The sequence below is a fragment of the Arachis ipaensis genome, chromosome B7, assembly GCF_059453495.1.
Source record: "Arachis ipaensis isolate K30076 ecotype BB chromosome B7, ASM5945349v1, whole genome shotgun sequence".
In the NCBI taxonomy this organism is placed as follows: domain Eukaryota; kingdom Viridiplantae; phylum Streptophyta; class Magnoliopsida; order Fabales; family Fabaceae; genus Arachis; species Arachis ipaensis.
In genome coordinates this window covers 9819314-9836976 of record NC_142442.1, presented here as the reverse complement: position 1 = coordinate 9836976, position 17663 = coordinate 9819314, and the positions used below count along the sequence as shown (strand labels likewise).

At 34.7% G+C, this 17663-nt stretch overlaps 2 protein-coding genes across 3 annotated transcripts; one reads left to right on the top strand and one right to left on the bottom strand.

Moving 5' to 3' along the window:
* Positions 1-2240: 2240 nt before the first annotated feature.
* Positions 2241-2801, bottom strand: LOC148550309 (uncharacterized). The gene has a single exon (XM_088494422.1). It carries the CDS (start codon positions 2799-2801, stop codon positions 2241-2243), a length of 561 nt encoding a protein of 186 aa, XP_088350548.1.
* An 11543-nt stretch (positions 2802-14344) lies between these two features.
* Positions 14345-17492, top strand: LOC107608809 (xylan O-acetyltransferase 1). Of its 2 annotated transcripts, XM_016310542.3 has the most exons (6): positions 14350-14557; positions 14694-15424; positions 15515-15686; positions 16238-16446; positions 16545-16703; positions 16781-17492. In XM_016310542.3, the coding sequence occupies exons 2-6, from the start codon at positions 14736-14738 to the stop codon at positions 17127-17129; spliced, it is 1578 nt and encodes a 525-aa protein (XP_016166028.1). In that variant the 5' UTR covers positions 14350-14557; positions 14694-14735; the 3' UTR covers positions 17130-17492. The 2 variants fall into 2 exon arrangements, with proteins under 2 accessions (XP_016166027.1, XP_016166028.1); XM_016310541.3 differs by having other exon boundaries at positions 14345-15424.
* The last annotated feature ends 171 nt before the right edge of the window (positions 17493-17663 follow it).

The following is a 17663-nucleotide window of genomic DNA, read 5'->3' as shown; positions in this document are numbered from 1 at the left end:
GTTCTTTATTTATCTGCAAAGGTACTTTATTGCTACTAAGGGTTTTTGATAATTTGCCATCCCTCAGCCTCCACTTTGATGCCTCGTTAAAAACCCCCTCCAGAAAAAAACCCTTTCTTTTGGGAAAAAACTATGAAGTTGGGAAAAGAGTACATCAGGGAGTGGAGTTCGCTTTTAACTATAGTACAGTTTCATATTACAAGCATGCCACGACCTAGGTAGCTCGGTGCCGTTTAAGTCGGTCACCTTATAATAACCTTTTCCTAAGACATCACTAATTTTGTATGGTCCCTTCCAATTGGCAGCGAACTTTTCATCCCCAGATTTGTTGACTCCAATGTCATTTCTGATTAAAACCAAGTCGTCTAGGGTGAAGTTTCTTCAAATGACTTTTTTATTGTACCTTGTAGTTATTCTTTGTTTCAATGCTGCTTCTCTTATCTGGGCTTATTCTCGGATTTCAGGGAGCAGTTCAAGTTCCTCTTTGTGCCCCTGTATGTTTCTGACCTCGTCGTAGAAGACCACCCTTGGACTTTGCTCGTTGATTTCTACTGGTATCATGGCCTCTACGCCATAGGCAAATCGGAAGGGTGTTTCTCCTGTGGCAGACTGTGGTGTCATCCGATAAGCCCATAATACTTGGGGGAGCTCTTCAGCCCAAGCTCCCTTTGTATCTTGCAACCTTTTCTTCAATCCTGCCAGTATAACTTTGTTGGCTGCCTCGACTTGTCCATTTGCTTGTGGGTGTTCTACCGAGGTGAACTGGTGTTTAATCTTCATACTGGCTACCAGGCTTCTGAAGGTTGAGTCGGTGAACTGAGTGCCATTATCCGTGGTGATGGAATGAGGTACCCCATACCTTGTGATAATGTTTTTGTAGAGGAACTTCCGACTTTTCTGGGCAGTGATGGTGGCTAATGGTTCTGCTTCTATCCACTTCGTGAAGTAGTCTAGGGGTGCACAGACCCGGCCCGCCCCGAAGGCCCGGCCCGGTCCCGAACGCTTTAGGGGCTAATTTGGTGTGATTTCATCGGGTTTAGGGCCGGATAAAGGTCTCAAAAATAGACCCGGTCATTATTTCGGGTCAGGTCCGGGCCATAGCTCGGGTCACCCGAAGTCGGCCCGGTGGCCCGGTCATCATACACAATTAATATTTTGTGTTATTAGTGATGGATCATGACTATTCTTATGTGGAATTTAAGTATTGTAAACCTTAATATTTTGTTTTATTAGTCATTATAAGGCTATAAGTTAATGTTTTATGTTTAGAATGCATAAGACTTTAGACTAATGCATAATATTGTGTTATTTGTATTGATTTAAATATTTGGTATTATTAAACAATATTAGTATTGATTGTGGTTTTGCTTTAGTATTGATTGTGGCTATGCTTTAATTTTAAAGAAGGGTTGGTTCTTGTTATATTTTTCTAAGTGAATTTTACCATGTTAAATAATGGTTGGAGTCTTGAAAATTTGGATATTTTTACATGCTAGCTTACAAGAAGGTATCAACGTAATGTAATGTTAACGGCCCAGTTTTCACCCGGTTTTCACCCGGTATAATTGTGGCCCGAAAGTGTATTGGTTTCATCGGGTCTAAGGTCGGATTCGGGTCTAATAAATAGACCCGGTGTATATTTCGGGTCGGGTCTGGGTCACATCAAACCCGGCTTCACCCGACCCATGTGCACCCCTAAAGTAGTCTACTCCCACTATTAAGTACTTTACTTGACCTGGAGCTTGGGGAAAAGGTCCTAATAGGTCCAATCCCCATTTAGCGAAAGGCCATGGAGAAGTTATACTTATGAGCTCCTCAGGGGGAGCGACATGGAAATTTTTATGCATTTGACATGGTTGACATTTCTTCACGAACTCGGTGGCCTCTTTCTGCAGTGTCGGCTAGTAAAAGCCAGCTCGGATGACTTTTCTAGCCAGGGACCTCGCTCCGAGATGATTTCCGCAGATGCCATTGTGGATCTCTTCCAAGACTTCTGTCGTCCTTGAGGTTGGGACGCACTTCAATAATGGTGTTGATACTCCTCTTTTGTAAAGGATATTTCTCACCAAAGTGTAGTTTTGTGCTTCCTTCTGAATTTTCTTAGCTTCTTTTTCCTCTTTGGGTAGGATGTCGAATTTTAGATATTCAATCAAAGGATTCATCCACCTGAGGTCTAATCCGGCAACTTCAAGAACGTCTTGCTTGACCTCTGTTTTTGCTACAGAGGGTTTTTGGAGGGTCTATTGGATCAGGCTTCTATTATTCTCCCCTGATTTGGTACTTGCTAGCTTGGAGAGGGCGTCTGCTCTGCTGTTGAGATCCCGAGTTATATGCTTGATCTCGGTTTCTGTAAAGCGCCTGAGGTGCTCCAAGATTTTGTCCAAGTATCTCTTCATGTTGGGGTCTTTAGCCTGGTACTCTCCATTTATCTGAGAAGTCACCACCTGAGAGTCGCTGTATACTACGACTTTCGTTGCGCCGACTTCTTCTGTCAGCTTTAATCCTGCAATCAAGGCTTCATATTTTGCCTGGTTGTTAAAAGCTGGGAATTCGAACTTGAGGGAGACTTCTATTTGAGTTCCCCCTTTGTTGACCAGTATTATGCCCGCACCGCTTCCTACTTTATTTGAGGATCCATCTACGTACAACTCCCATGTAGTGGGTTCTTCCTCTTGATTTCCTGCATACTCTGCTATGAAGTCGGTGAGGCACTGGGCTTTAATTGCCGTCTGGGTTTCGTACTTTAGGTTGAACTCGGAGAGCTCTATTGCCCATTGAACCATTCTCCCCGCAACATCCATCTTCTGGAGGATTTACTTCATGGGTTGGTTCGTTCGGACTTTTATTGTGTGAGCTTGGAAGTAAGGCCGTAGCCTTCGAGAGGCTATTACTAAGGAGTAGGCGAACTTCTCTAGTTTGTGGTACCTTAGCTCAGGGCCTTGTAGAACTTTGCTGGTGAAGTACACGGGATGCTGCCCGACCTCATCTTCCCGTATTAGAGCTTATGCTACAGCTTTGTCTGCTATGGACAAATATAGGACGAGTTCTTTCCCAACTATAGGTCGGGTCAGAATTATAGGTTGGCTCAAAAACCTTTTGAACTCTTGGAATGCTTCTTCGTACTCTGGAGTCCATTCGAACTAGCATCATTTTCTTAGTAGAGAGAACAGTGGAAGGGATCTTAATGCTGACCCTGCCAAGAACCTGGAGAGGGCAGCAAGTCGGCCGTTCAATTGTTGAACCTCTCTTAGGCAAGTCGGGTTTTTCATTTCTAGGATGGCTTTGCACTTGTCAGAATTCGCTTCGATCCCCTTTTGCGTCAGCATAAACCCCAGAAATTTTCCAGCCTCCACCGTGAAGGTGCATTTTGCGGGATTTAGCCTCATCCCATGTAACCTTATGGTGTTGATGACTTGCGAGAGGTCTGTCAAGAGGTCGGTCTCCTCCTTGGTTTTCACCAGCATGTCGTCTACATAGACTTCCATTAAGTTCCCAAGGTGCGGAGCGAACACCTTATTCATCAGCTTTGGTATGTGAGCATTTTTAATCCAAAAGGCATGACCACGTAGCAGTAGTTTGCTCTAGGCGTGATGAATGATGTTTTTTCTTGATCCGACTTATACATCGGGATTTGGCTGTATCCCGAGTAAGCATCCATAAATGACAAGTATTGATACACTGAGCTGGAGTCTACTAGAGTATCAATGCTTGGAAGTGGATATGGGTCTTTAGAACACGCCTTATTCAGGTCGGTGTAGTCAACGCACATCCTCCACTTGCCGTTTTGTTTTTTGACTAGTACTATGTTTGCTAGTCATGTCGGATACTTGACCTCCTTGATGAAGCCGGCCTCTAAGAGCGCTTGTACCTGCTCCTCCACCACTTGAGCCCGTTCGGAACCGAGCTTATGCCTTCGCTGCTGTACAGGTCACGACCCAAGATATACTGAGAGCCTGTGGAACATGAGCTCGGGGTCTATCCCTGGCATGTCGGAGGCTTTCCAGGCAAAGAGGTCGGAATTATCTCGTAAGAGCTTTGTCAACCTCTGCTTTAGGTTTTCCTCTAGGCTGGCTCCTATGTTGGTATTTTTTCCTTCCTCCTCGCTGACTTGAATTTCTTCAGTTTTTTTCCCTGGTTGTGGCCGCAGCTCTTCTTTGGATCTTGCTCCGCCGAGCTCTATGGTGTGAACTTCCTTGCCCTTTTCTCTCAAGTTCAGGCTTTCATTGTAGCATTTTCTTGACAATTTCTGATTTTTCCGTACCGTTGCTATCCTCACAAGTGTTAGAAATTTCATGCAAAGGTGAGGGGTGGACACCACCGCTTTGAGCCGATTTAGGGTAGTCCTGCCAATCAAGGCTTTGTATGCTGACCCAACGTCGACGACTATAAAGTCTACGCTCAGAGTTTTGGATATTTCCCCCTTTCCAAAAGTTGTGTGGAGGGGTATGAACCCTAGTGATTTTATCGGCGTGTCGCCTAACCCGTACAGGGTATTAGGGTAAGCCTTTAACTCCTTTTCATCCAATCCTAGCTTGTCGAACGCTGGCTTGAGAAGGATGTCAGCTGAACTCCCCTGGTCTACTAGAGTTCTGTGGAGATATGCATTTGCCAGGATCATGGTTATTACCACTGGATTATCGTGTCCAAAGATTACCCCGTGCCCATCTTCTTTGGTGAATGAGATAGTTGGGAGGTCGGGTGCTTCGCTCCCGACCTGGTAAACTCGCTTTAGGTGTCTCTTGCAAGATGACTTGGTGAGTCCCCCTCCCGCAAATCCCCCCGAGATCATATGTATGTGTCTCTCTGGGGTTTGTGGTGGTGGCGACCTGGTAAACTCGCTTTAGGTGTCTCTTGCGAGATGACTTGGTGAGTCCCCCTTCCGCAAATCCCCCCGAGATCATATGTATGTGTCTCTCTGGGGTTTGTGGTGGTGGGTCTCTTCTATCCCCGTCATCTCGCTTTCTTTTCCCATGATTGTCTGACCTTTCCATGAGATATCTGTCAAGTCGACCCTCCCTGGCCAACTTTTCTATCACATTTTTAAGGTCGTAGCAATCGTTTGTTAAGTGACCATACATCTTATGGTATTCACAGTAATCGCCGCAGCTCCCCCCCCCCTTATTTTTGATGGGCCTAGGGGGTGGCAATCTTTCAGTATTACAGATTTCTCTGTATACATCCACTATGAAAACTTTTAGCGGAGTATAAGAGTGATATCTCCTCGGCCTATCGGAGCTGACCTCCTCTTTTTTCTTGGGCTCCCTTTCTTTCTCTTTTGATGAGTGAGGGTGCCCAGGTCGCCAACTTGGTTCTCGTAATCTGGAATTCTCCTCTATGTTGATGTACTTTTCTGCTCTCTCTTGTACATCGCTCAAGGAGGTGGGGTGCCTTTTTGATATGGACTGGGAGAATGGACCTTCTCTAAGTCCATTTACTAGCCCCATGATAACTGCCTCTGTGGGCAGGTCTTGAATCTCCAAGCACGCTTTGTTGAACCTTTCCATGTAGTCCCGTAAAGGTTCTCCGACCTCCTGTTTTACTCTCAGGAGGCTTGGTGCGTGCTTTACTTTATCCTTCTGGATGGAGAACTACATTAAGAACTTTCGCGAGAGGTCCTCGAAACTAGTGACCGACCTTGGAGGGAGGCTATCGAACCACTTCATTGCTACTTTTGACAAGGTGGTCGGGAAAGATTTACAACGAGTAGCATCAGAAGCATCAGCCAGATACATTCGACTTTTGAAGTTGCTTAGATGATGCTTCGGGTCTGTGGTTCCATCATAGAGGTTCATATCAAGGCTTTTGAAGTTTCTTAGAACTTTTGCCCTCATTATGTCCTCACTGAACGGATCCTCTCCTCCCAAGGGCGACTCTTCTCGGTCGCCGCGGGAGTTCCGACTTCTAAGGGAGGATTCTAATTTCAAGAGTTTTTCCTCCAACTCTTTTCGTCGCTCTATCTCATCCCTTAGGTTCCTCTCCGCCTCTCGTTGTCGCTCTAATTCCTGTTCCAGCTGTTCCAAACGACCTTGGTGGCCGTGGACCAGTCCCATTAGCTCGGCTGCATGTGGTGGTCCTTCTTTTCCTGATTCGCGTCCCTCCGAAGAGTTTACCTTTGGATTTTTTTAACCCAGAGGTACCTTTTCTGTGCTGGTCGTTCGCTCCTTGGTGGAGGGTCGTGTCCACGTCATTATTTCCGGTGTTCAGGTTTTCTTGTTCTGAATCGGACGCCATATGACCATCTTCTGGTGAATTGTCCGCCATTACTGGTTAATCTCTCGGCTCCCCGGCAACGGCGCCAATGTTACGTTGGGTAACCGGAGATTAGTGGACTAGACTCGTTGGGTTGGCCCAATCGTTTGAGGAAGGAAGCCTCCGAGCGGGTTTGCACCTTGGGGCCCCCGTCTGACTTGTGCGTGTGAGAAAATGGGAGGTGGTACCTGAAAAGACACTTCGATGCCTAAGTTAGCAATGGTGTAAGCAGGTCTAGAGAGTATTGGGACTTAGTGATACCTGAGGGGTGTTAGTGTATTTATAGTGGTGAACCAATAACCACCGTTGGAGTAGTTCCACCTTTTAAGGAGGATAACCGTCCCTTTATCTTAGGAAAATTGGGATATGGCTCCAGGAAGTGGGTTGAGAGATTTTAGGGGCAGTTATTTATTTGAATGAGTGTTATCTGCCAGCTAATCTTCGTCCCTGACTTCTTTAGAGCAAGTCGTAGTAAGAACCGACTTCTTGAGGAAAGGACGATGTAAGGTGAGAGTCAATCCTTTGAATTGGGTCTCTCATTTGGTCCTGAGCCTTAACGTTGAATTATAGCATAAATAGGATGGAAAAAAGAGTGAATTCTCCTAATGCTTCACCCTATGTTCTCCGAGCTTTTCACGGTTGGACTTAAATGTTAAACCCCATTGATTTAATTTAGAGTAAAATACTTAAATTTGTTTTTAAAGAATTTAAGGTTATCGGATATTTTGCTTCTTAATAAATTTGTATTCTCTAAAAATTATGGATAATTATTTCTCTCTTTTTGTCATTTTAAAAAATATTAATTTATTTAATAATGATACTTTTTAGAATCTAATTATTTTATAATAAAATTTAATTTATTAAAAATTTATTTATCCAATATACATATAAAAATTTCAGTTGAAAGTGGGAACATAATTAATATCCAATAAGAACAATTCTCAAAAACTTTATAATAATAAATTTATTAAAAATTAAAATGTCTTATCTAAAATTCATTAAAAACCAATTTACATATTTTCTCTTTAATTTATAAGGAGTCTTTTTCTTTCCTAATATTCATTTCTTTATTTCCAATCTATTAGTTAACGTAAGGTGATGATATTTCCATTTATATATATAAGGGATCGTTAATACTTTCAGTATCCGCATGTTTGGTACTTTATACAAATTAAAGTGATGTTGCAACTTAGCTAATTTTGATGTATACATCTTAATGTTAATATCAGATGTCTGCCTTTGATGCCTTTAGAAGTTTGCTTTTCAAAAATATTCAGTTGCTCATGATTTTGATGTCATTATCTCTCTTGAATCCAAAGCTTCCCAACAAAGTTTATTAATTGTAAAACCTAGTATTATATTTAACGAAAGAAAGATGAAGCCTCAACCATAGAATGAATCACATTTAAGATATATATAAGAATAGAATTATTGCTGACTTTTATATTTTCTTCTTGCATAAGGTGCATCTAGATTGGAATTCACTTTTTGATTTTGAGCAATTCTTTCGTATACCATTTACCCTTTTTCTCACGTACCAAACACATTTTTAATTTCTTCTCCCAAAATTAGATGTATATTGTAGAAAAACCCTTCACCAACCAAACTCACGTTCTTGCTCTTTTTTTTTAATCGTAATTTGATACGAAATTAAGCTAAATAATTCGTAGTTAAAGTACAGAAAATGTCTCTACATCCTGAATATATATACATATTATATGCACATAAAAAAAATCAATTATTATATATCTATATATAAATAGATATGTTATTTTATTTATTTTTAATGCATATTTATATTCTACTACATATTTAATATAAGTGGTTGATTTAGTAACTAATTTTATATAAATTTAAATTTGATACACTTTTAGTGTAAAATTATTTATACGTGTATTTAATCATATAATGATAAAATTTAGTAAAAATAACTATTTTTTATATTAATTGCGTGAATAGTTATTCAAAAAACGATTATAATTATATGATTGTATATTTTACACTGTGAGCATATAAAAATTAAACTCATATATATATATATCCAACTGTCCACATTATCGGAAACTTTTCCTTTTCTTTTGATATCAATATTATTGAGAACTTTGGAAGCAAGCATCGACTTGTGTGTATATATATTATGGGTAAAAAAGCATGCATCACATTAATTATTTCTTATTCCATTTTTTTTGTTTATTTACTTATTTTATTGGGGGAGGGAAGAGGGGGGAGGGGGGGGTTGGAACTTTTTCTTTTTAATATTGTATTACTAGAGGTGAAATCCTTTATCATGAACCAAATTGTGTGTTGAACACAACTATGGCCATTTACAAAACGTCAATGACGTTTTGTGTTTCTTCAATTAAAATAATATTTTTCTAACAAAACGTCAGCGACGTTTTGTGTTTTAATAATTAAAATAATATTTTTTTTATTACAAAACGTCAGTGACGTTTTGTTCTTTGATGATTAAAAAAAATTTTTTATTACAAAACGTTAGTAACGTTTTGTGCTACTACCACAACCCTGTAGAACACCAAAATCATCAAATATTTTTGTATTTCACATTAAAATTATCCATATATAAAAATTTTAGCCGGGGGGTTGTCTCATTCCTGTTAATATTTTTAAAATTTCTAATCATTTTAGAAACAACACCTTATCTAGTTATCTATAGAGATATCTATACTTTTCCGTACAATAAAGGGCTTAATCCAATTAATAGAATGTGATTGTTATAGTGTCTAAAAATATTTGTTTAATTTATTAAAAAATTAAAAATTAATATTTAATATAAAAATATAAAAATAAATAATTATTAAATATTTAAAATTTATTATAAAAATAAATTAAATAAAAATTAAATATTAAATTATAGACACTATAAAATTCACTTTAATAAAATCATCTCACTCAATCATGATTCTGACTTATTTGTCAACTAGTGACTTTTAGAGTCAATACCTTTTGCTTAAGGCTAATAGGTATCTCATCTATCCTTCAACACCTTTATTATTGGCTCCCTAGGATAGCATGCATATGATCTTGCCCTTAAATTCTTAAACATCATCATTATTTTTTGTTTCTCTACTATTCTTATTTTCGCTTTGAGTTGGTAACCTAATAAACTTTCCTTCATTTAATTTCCTTTCTCTTTCTTTCTTTATACTTTCGTGTGATCAATTATTATATATTTTCAAAGTCGATCGATCTTAACAAACGTGGGTTATTTTTTGGTTTAATTATTCTATTAATTTTTATAATTTTAATAAATTTTTAATTAAATTTTTATAATTAAATTTTTATATTATTTTTAATTTTATAATTAAGTTATTTTTATATTAAAAATATTAAAATTAATAGAATATTTCTCGTAAAATATATACGATGAAATATCTAATTAGGTTTTTAATTATGAATATGTTCAATTTGTAAAAAAATATTCAGTTAATTTTAATATTTTTTATATTAAAAAAATTTAATTATAAAATTAAAAACAGTGTATTAAAAAAGTATAGAAATATAATTAAAAATTTAATAAAATTATAAAAACTAAAAAATAATTAAAACTTTTTTTATGCATGTGTCTAAACGCACGTGGGTTATTACATGTGAATCGAAAATAGTAATTAATAAGTAGTTTCATCAATTTAATACTTAAAAAATAAATATATAAATGATTTTATCACGTCTAAATTTGATATTGTCATTCTTTTTTATATGATTTTATCAAATTATTCATTATTTTTATTATTTTATTCTTTATTATTATGTTTTATTATTGTGAAAGTAATTTAAAAAATAATATATAATAAAAAATAATATTATCAATTTGGGAATATAACAATATTTACTTTTTATTTTGTTATATCAGTTATTTTTTGTGCAACAAGATCGTGTATGTGTTAGCTACTTGGTGATGACATTATTTCAGTGATGATTGTGTTAGCTACTTAGCTACCAATCCACCATTTTATTAATTACTACTGAAAAAAAATTAAAAGACTTTAGAATACGCAAATGTATTTCCAAGAGAGAAATTCTCATCGCCAACAATTTTAAATATTTTTAGTCATTATTTTAATAACATAAATATTAAATTATTTTTAATAAATAAATTTTATTAATAAATATGTATAAATTTTTAAAAAATAATATAAAATATATTAATTTATATGTACAAATTTTGATAACACTATAAAAATTTCAGTAAGTAGCAGTAATTTTTAAGTAAAATAACGGCAGTTTGTGAATTACTTTAAAATAAGACGCTAAAAATTATTAACGGCAATTTTATTTAACCGCTACAAATCAACATTTAGCAGTAGATATATTAAAAAAAGTCGTTAACTGCCGCAAATATATGCTATTATTTGCCGAATTTTTTATGATATAAATATAGGTATAAATTATATTTTTTTGTATATAAAATTCTTATAAAATATAAATATAAATATTTAAATAATAACAAAAAATAATAATATTTACTAACACATAGCATTGCTCCTCTCAAAATCAATCTCACAAAATATTTAATTTTTTCTGTCATATATTGAGATTCATAAATATTAAAGGAAGCAACAACTTTCTTCAAGGCTTGTGCCAACTGCCAAACGAGGTAAAGAAAAAGTAGAAAACTATCATTATAATAGAATATAATTGAGGTGACATATATAATGAATAAACATTCTGGATAATTAAAGATGTGTTAATTAATTAATGGGAAGTAGTCCATAATAAATCAAAGGCTTTGTAGTTCGTTTTCCCTCTAGTTTTACAGGGAATGACTAATGTAATGAAGTCCACTTAAAAAAGTAGAATAATACAGCCTAAAAATAAAAGAATTCAAATGCCTTAATAGTTGACTTATGGAATCTGGATTCTGCCAATAGATTTTTTTAATAACATCTATATTATATTAATCTTTTTAAATATTTACGAACCATAAGTAATTAATTATAAAAGTAATATAAACTAACACTAAACGTGTCATATTCTATTATATATTTTCAACCAAAAGAAATTATCATAAAATAAAATAAAATGGTACATGATGTAATTAATTACTAAGGTAATTCTATGATGAAGAAGTGTTTACGTACCGAGAACAAAAATAAAGAAATATTTACCTCATTTGAAAAAATTAGCACATTCTATGTAATATTTATTCAATTATCAATTAAAGAGAATTTTCATTCTCTTCATTATTTTTCCTTTCCACTGGGGTGCACATGACCCGGTCCGACTCGAAGGTCTGGTTTGATCCCGAATGCTTTAGGGACTAATTTAGTATCATTTTATCGGATTTAAGACCGGGTAAGAATCTTAAAAATAGATCCGGTTATTATTTTGGATTGGGTCCGGGTCATAACTCAAGTCACCCGAAGTCGGTCCGGTGGCCCGGTCATTATACACAATTAATTTTTTTGTTATTAGTGATGGATCATAACTATTCTTATGTGAAATTTAAGTATTGTAAACTTTAATATTTTGTGTTATTAGTCATTATAAGAATATAAGTTAATGTTTTATATTTAGAATGCATAAGACTTTAGACTAATGCATAATATTGTGTTATTTGTATTGATTTAAATATTTGGTATTATTAGACAATATTAGTATTGATTATGGCTATGTTTTAGTATGATTGTGGTTATGCTTTAATTTTGAAGAAGGGTTGGTTCTTGTTATATTTTTCTAAGTGAATTTTACCATGTTAAATAATGGTTGGAGTCTTGAAAATTTGGATATTTTTACATACTAGCTTACAAGAAGGTATCAACGTAATGTAATGTTAACGGCCCGATTTTCACCCAGTTTTCACCCAGTATAATTGTGGCCCGAAAGTGTATTAGTTTCATCGGGTTTAGGGTCGGGTACGGGTCTAATAAATAGAACAGATGTATGTTTCGGATCGGGTCTGAGTCACATCAAACCCGGCTTCACCCGGCCTATGTGCACCCCTACTTTCCACTATAGCATATATAAATATTTACCAATATATATAATATAGTGGATATTATGTGATAAACTGCTTTTAATTTGGACGGATGGATACCATACATCATTTTCATCATCCTGTAAATATCTCAATAAAAAAAATCTAAATATGATAATCCATGGTGGCCCTCCGAAAACATATATACCATGAAAACATAACTATACAAGCTAAGACACTAACAATAACTTAGACTATGAAAGATTAGTATGAGAAAGAAGAAACATGGTGAAAGCTGAAAGACAACAACATGGTGTCAACCAAAGAACCAAACTCCCACCCTTTTCATTTTGAGTGAGACTTCTACCAACCTTAGCTTAGCTTGAAGGCTTTGAGATTACTCCTCACTGTATTGTCTCAATTATAAGAGGGAGATCTGTTGAAAGTAGTTGCCAAAAGGATCAAGGGAAATTAAAAATTGAAACCAAATTAAATAAAGTAAGGACTAATTAATTGATCCTTCTCTTTTGTCTTCTTTTTTTTTTTTAAGCATACATACAAATATAAATCTTGTACGGTGGATTCAACCGGTTATAATATAATAAAAAAGTTTTTAAATGTATCCAAAATATTGGCATTCTAGTAATTTTAATCGTTAATTTTAATTAATATAAATTATATATTTTTTATAATTAAAATCAACGGTTAAAGTTATTAGGACACCAATATACCTAATACATTTAAATTCTTCCAATATAATAAGGTCAGAGACTTAGAGTAAGGCTCAAGGACTCAAATTAAAGAACACTAAAAATGAAATTATAAAAACTTGTTTACACCAAGTCACCAATGGTGTTATTGAATTGCTTTTTAGAGGTTACATTCTCACATTAATGATAAGAGTCGCCTATGAATACTCTTATTTCTATAAATTTAACTTCTCTGAAATGAATAAGAAATTAGTTTTTAGAAAAGAATTTACAATGATCTCAACCATTGATAAAAGAATAATGCTAAACGTCTCTATCAAATAGAAAAATATCCCCTAAAGCAAAGAAAATTATAAAGTAATATAGTAAAGAATTAATTGCTATTATATTTATAATTTTTATTATGTGCGAGTTTTATTACCTTAATTAATAATAATTATACTCTCATTTTCTTATTTTGTCATCTTTCTATTTAAGAGGCACTTGATTACAAAGAGAATCATATACAAATAAGTGAAAATTTTAATTACATAATTATATAAGCAAAGATATTTGATTTATATATCCATCTATTATTATTTTAAATATTTTTAAAACATATAAATATTTGATTGAATAATAATAAAATAAAAGGATAAATGATTAAATTCGTACTTGAAAGATCATTCGTTTTTTAAATTTATCTTCGAAAGATTTTTTAAATTAAATTCGTCTTTTAAAGATTTTAAATTAATCGCGTTAGTCCTTCTGTCATTTTTTTTATTGATGGCACCAAAATTTATTAATGTGGTATCTTAAGTGATACTACAACATACATATAAGAGTCTTAATTGACTATTAATATGATAAGTTTATGAAATTAGATCAAATCAAAGCCTAATTGAAGGAAGAACTTGAGGCATTGGAATCTCTCAATTTGGAATTTATTTGATGTAATTTCATAAACTTATCATATTAGCCGTTAATTAGGACTATTAGGTGTGTATTGTGATATCACTTAACGTGTCACATCAACAAACTTTGACGCCGTTAGCAACAAAAGTGATAAAAAAAAGACTAAAATGACTAATTTAAAATATTTTAAGGATGAATTTAATTAAAAAAATATTTTGAGGACTAATTTAGAGAATAAATAATTTTTTAGGAACTAATATAATCATTTACCCTAACATAAACCTATATAGCAATATGATTAATATGTAGATCAAATACGCATTAAAAAAATAACTGAAATATATGAAATTAAGTAAAAACTCACGTGTAATTGTTTAATATAAAATTAATAATTAAAAATTATTAAATAATAATTTAATTAAACATGTTAAACCATCTAATAATTTTTAACTAATAACTTCCTATAAGAATAATTGGATGATGAGTTTCCACGGTTAACTTATCTAGTCAATAATAATGTAAAATTCTACAAAAACAGAAATAGGCCTAAACAAAGAAAACACATAAAACATATAGAAAAGATTTCTCCAAGAAAGAAAGAGTGGAAATGGATGAACAAAATGGAGTAAAGAGATAAAGAAACTCGAGAGCTGAGAAAGACAACTCTCCCTCCTCTCTCTCTCTCTCTCTCTCTCTCTGTTCTTGTGTTCTGTTTCACTTCCTTCCAAGACAAGGCCATTCCACCAAACCCCTAATTTCAACAAACAAAGTCATCTTCTTCTATCTCTTTTTTATTTTTTTTTTCTTTTTTCTTCTCTCAAATGTGTCTCTATATTTCTACCTCTCTTCTCTCTTATCTCATTCATCATCTTCTTATCATCAACTCATTCTTCTTTATCATGCAGCCCTTTATCATTCGTCGAAAGACTCCGCTTTTCAACTCAGAAATGGGAGCAATGAAGGGAAGAAAGAACAACAACCTCTCTGTTTTCGTCGTTGTTTTCTCCATTTTCCTCTTTGGAGTCTTCATGTACAACGAGGATGTTAAGTCCCTTGCTGAGTTTCCCTTTTCTACTCACAAGGCTCAAGAAATTCAAGAATCTTCAAAACACGTGGAAGAAGAAACTACTACTGTGGTTCAAAGTGTCATCACCACCAAGAAACAAGAGGATAATAATGAAGAAGATCATCGCAGTAGTAGTAATAATAATAACGGAGACAGTGTCAGTGTCACTGTTTCTTCTTCTAAGAGTTCATCAAGGACTCAACTTGAAACAACAACAACGGATAATGATTCTGAAGAAACCCAAGAACGAGTTGATTTGAAAACGATTGTGGCAGCAGAACAAGAGAAGAAGACGAAGAAGAATAAGAACAATAAGAAGATTGAGATGAAAGTTGTGGAGAATGATGATGATGAAGATGATGATGATATTGAAGAGGAGGTAGTTGAGTTGCCACCAGAAGATTGTGACTTGTTCAATGGAGAGTGGGTTTTTGATAACATAACACATCCTTTGTACAAAGAAGAACAGTGTGAGTTCCTCACTTCACAAGTCACATGCATGAGAAATGGAAGACCTGATTCCCTCTATCAGAATTGGAGGTGGCAACCAAGAGATTGTTCTATGCCCAAGTAAATAATTTTTTTAATCAATTTTCCCATTTTTGTTTCCAATTAATTGATGCTAGTTATGTTCTTATTGGTTGCATATTTAATTTGAAGGTTCAAGCCAAGGCTATTGTTTGAGAAGATAAGAGGGAAGAGGCTAATGTTTGTTGGAGACTCACTGAACAGAAACCAGTGGGAATCAATGGTTTGTATGGTTCAATCTGTGGCTCCTCCAGAGCAGAAAACATGGTACAAGGATGGTTCTCTTGCTATCTTCAAAATTGAGGTTACTATCTCTCCTTTTTCTTCTTTTAGAGTTCATGTAGCTAAACTATATAAAAATAAATAAAAAGTAAAATCAAAAGAAGAAAGCTACTTTTCATTCTCTTTAATCATCATACATTATAATAATTTGCCATAACGATGAAGCACTAGTATGACATCGTATACATTAGATTAGTAACAATGATTGGTTCAAATTAAGTGGGCCATTGACTTTGATGACCAAGTGGGGTTAGTTCTTTAACTACCATATAGTTTGTAAGATCTGGCCTTGGATCGGAAGATTGTTCCAATCACAATGGCAATTAAGAAATGACATGTTGTGTCAGGTGGGAATATATATATATATAGATAAAAATAAAGTACCATTGCTTGGGATCCACTCCAATTTGATTGAGCTATGTAACTTGTGTACCCGTAATATTTTGTCTATATATTTGACCGATTCATTCTTTTGTTGCCAAAGTTGATTAGCGTACAAGAAAATGTGAGTGTAATTTTTTACTTTTCTTTTTCTCAATTTGATTAACTAAGCTTTGATGCATGCGCATGCAGGAACCGGACCACACTACTACTACAGTGGAGTTCTATTGGGCACCATTCCTTGTAGAGTCAAATTCAGATGATCCAAACATGCACAGCATATTGAACCGGATAATCATGCCTGAATCCATTGAAAAGCATGGTGTGAATTGGATTAATGTGGACTACTTGATCTTCAACACATATATTTGGTGGATGAACACTTTCGCCATGAAAGTCTTGTGAGCACAATAATATATACACTATTTCTTGTTTTCTAAGTTATCTTATTCTTAGCTTTGAAGCAAATTCATGACACTGATCCTTATGCAATGTATAGACGAGGGACGTTTGATGAAGGGTCCACGGAATATGATGAAGTGCCAAGGCCAGTAGCATATGCGAGAGTGCTTGATACATGGTCAAAATGGGTGGATGCCAACATTGACCCAAATAGAACCAAAGTTTTCTTCACCAGCACCTCCCCTCTTCATATCAAGTAATTAATCACTAACCTTTTGGATTTTGCTAGTTTATTTGGTGAATGGTAATAATGAATAAATTTGCACATTATAGGAGTGAGGATTGGAACAACCCAGAAGGCATAAAATGTGCCAAGGAAACCACTCCGGTTACAAACATGTCCACCCCATTGAATGTGGGAACAGATAGAAGACTTTTTGTGATAGCCAACAATGTGACAAAGTCAATGAAGGTTCCAGTGTATTTCATTAACATAACAACATTATCAGAGTTCAGGAAAGATGCACATACATCTGTTTATACCATTCGCCAAGGGAAGATGCTAACAAAAGAACAGCAAGCTGACCCAACCACTTATGCAGATTGCATCCATTGGTGTCTACCAGGATTGCCTGACACTTGGAATGAGTTCCTTTACACACGTATCATTTCTCAATCTTGACCCCAAATACATATAGATACTTTGATACAATACTTCTCATTTTTCTCTTTTTTACTTAATTGTTATTCTTTCTCTTTTACTTAAAGAAAAAGTTCTCCTTTTTTGGTCCCCTTCAGTGCTACAGCGGTTGTTGTCCCTATAAGCTTTTTGTTACTCAAGTCATTTACTGTTAGTTTTGTAGGACATGGACAGCATTTTCCTTCTTTTTTGTTTTTTTTTTTTTTTGTTGTACTTTCCCATTTTATTTGTTAAAACCAACTTAGCCTAAGGTCGGATGCAACGGAAGCACCAGAATTGTACATCTATCCTTGAAAAAGAAATAAAGCAATCACACAATGAATGTCACTATCAACATTTTCTGTATAAGGGTTCGGTTTAGTTTATTTTTAAAGTCTGCTTCATCTTTCAAGATCAAAATACTTGTGCTTCTTAAAAATAATTTAGCAATAGCTATCAATGAGATAATTCCCATCGAAACTAACGCTCACTATACTTGGTCATTGCAATTCCCCAAATGCAAGGCCATAAAACATA

What these genes read in the sequence shown, in the direction of transcription:
- LOC148550309 (XM_088494422.1), bottom strand. Translation starts at nt 2,801, where the DNA reads ATGGATGTTGCGGGGAGAATGGTTCAATGGGCAATAGAGCTCTCCGAG.
- LOC107608809 (XM_016310541.3), top strand. Translation starts at nt 14,610, where the DNA reads ATGTGTCTCTATATTTCTACCTCTCTTCTCTCTTATCTCATTCATCAT. An exon ending in AGAGATTGTTCTATGCCCAA is followed by an intron (nt 15,425 to 15,514) that starts GTAAATAATTTT and finishes TTTAATTTGAAG; the next exon opens with GTTCAAGCCAAGGCTATTGT. An exon ending in TTGCTATCTTCAAAATTGAG is followed by an intron (nt 15,687 to 16,237) that starts GTTACTATCTCT and finishes ATGCGCATGCAG; the next exon opens with GAACCGGACCACACTACTAC.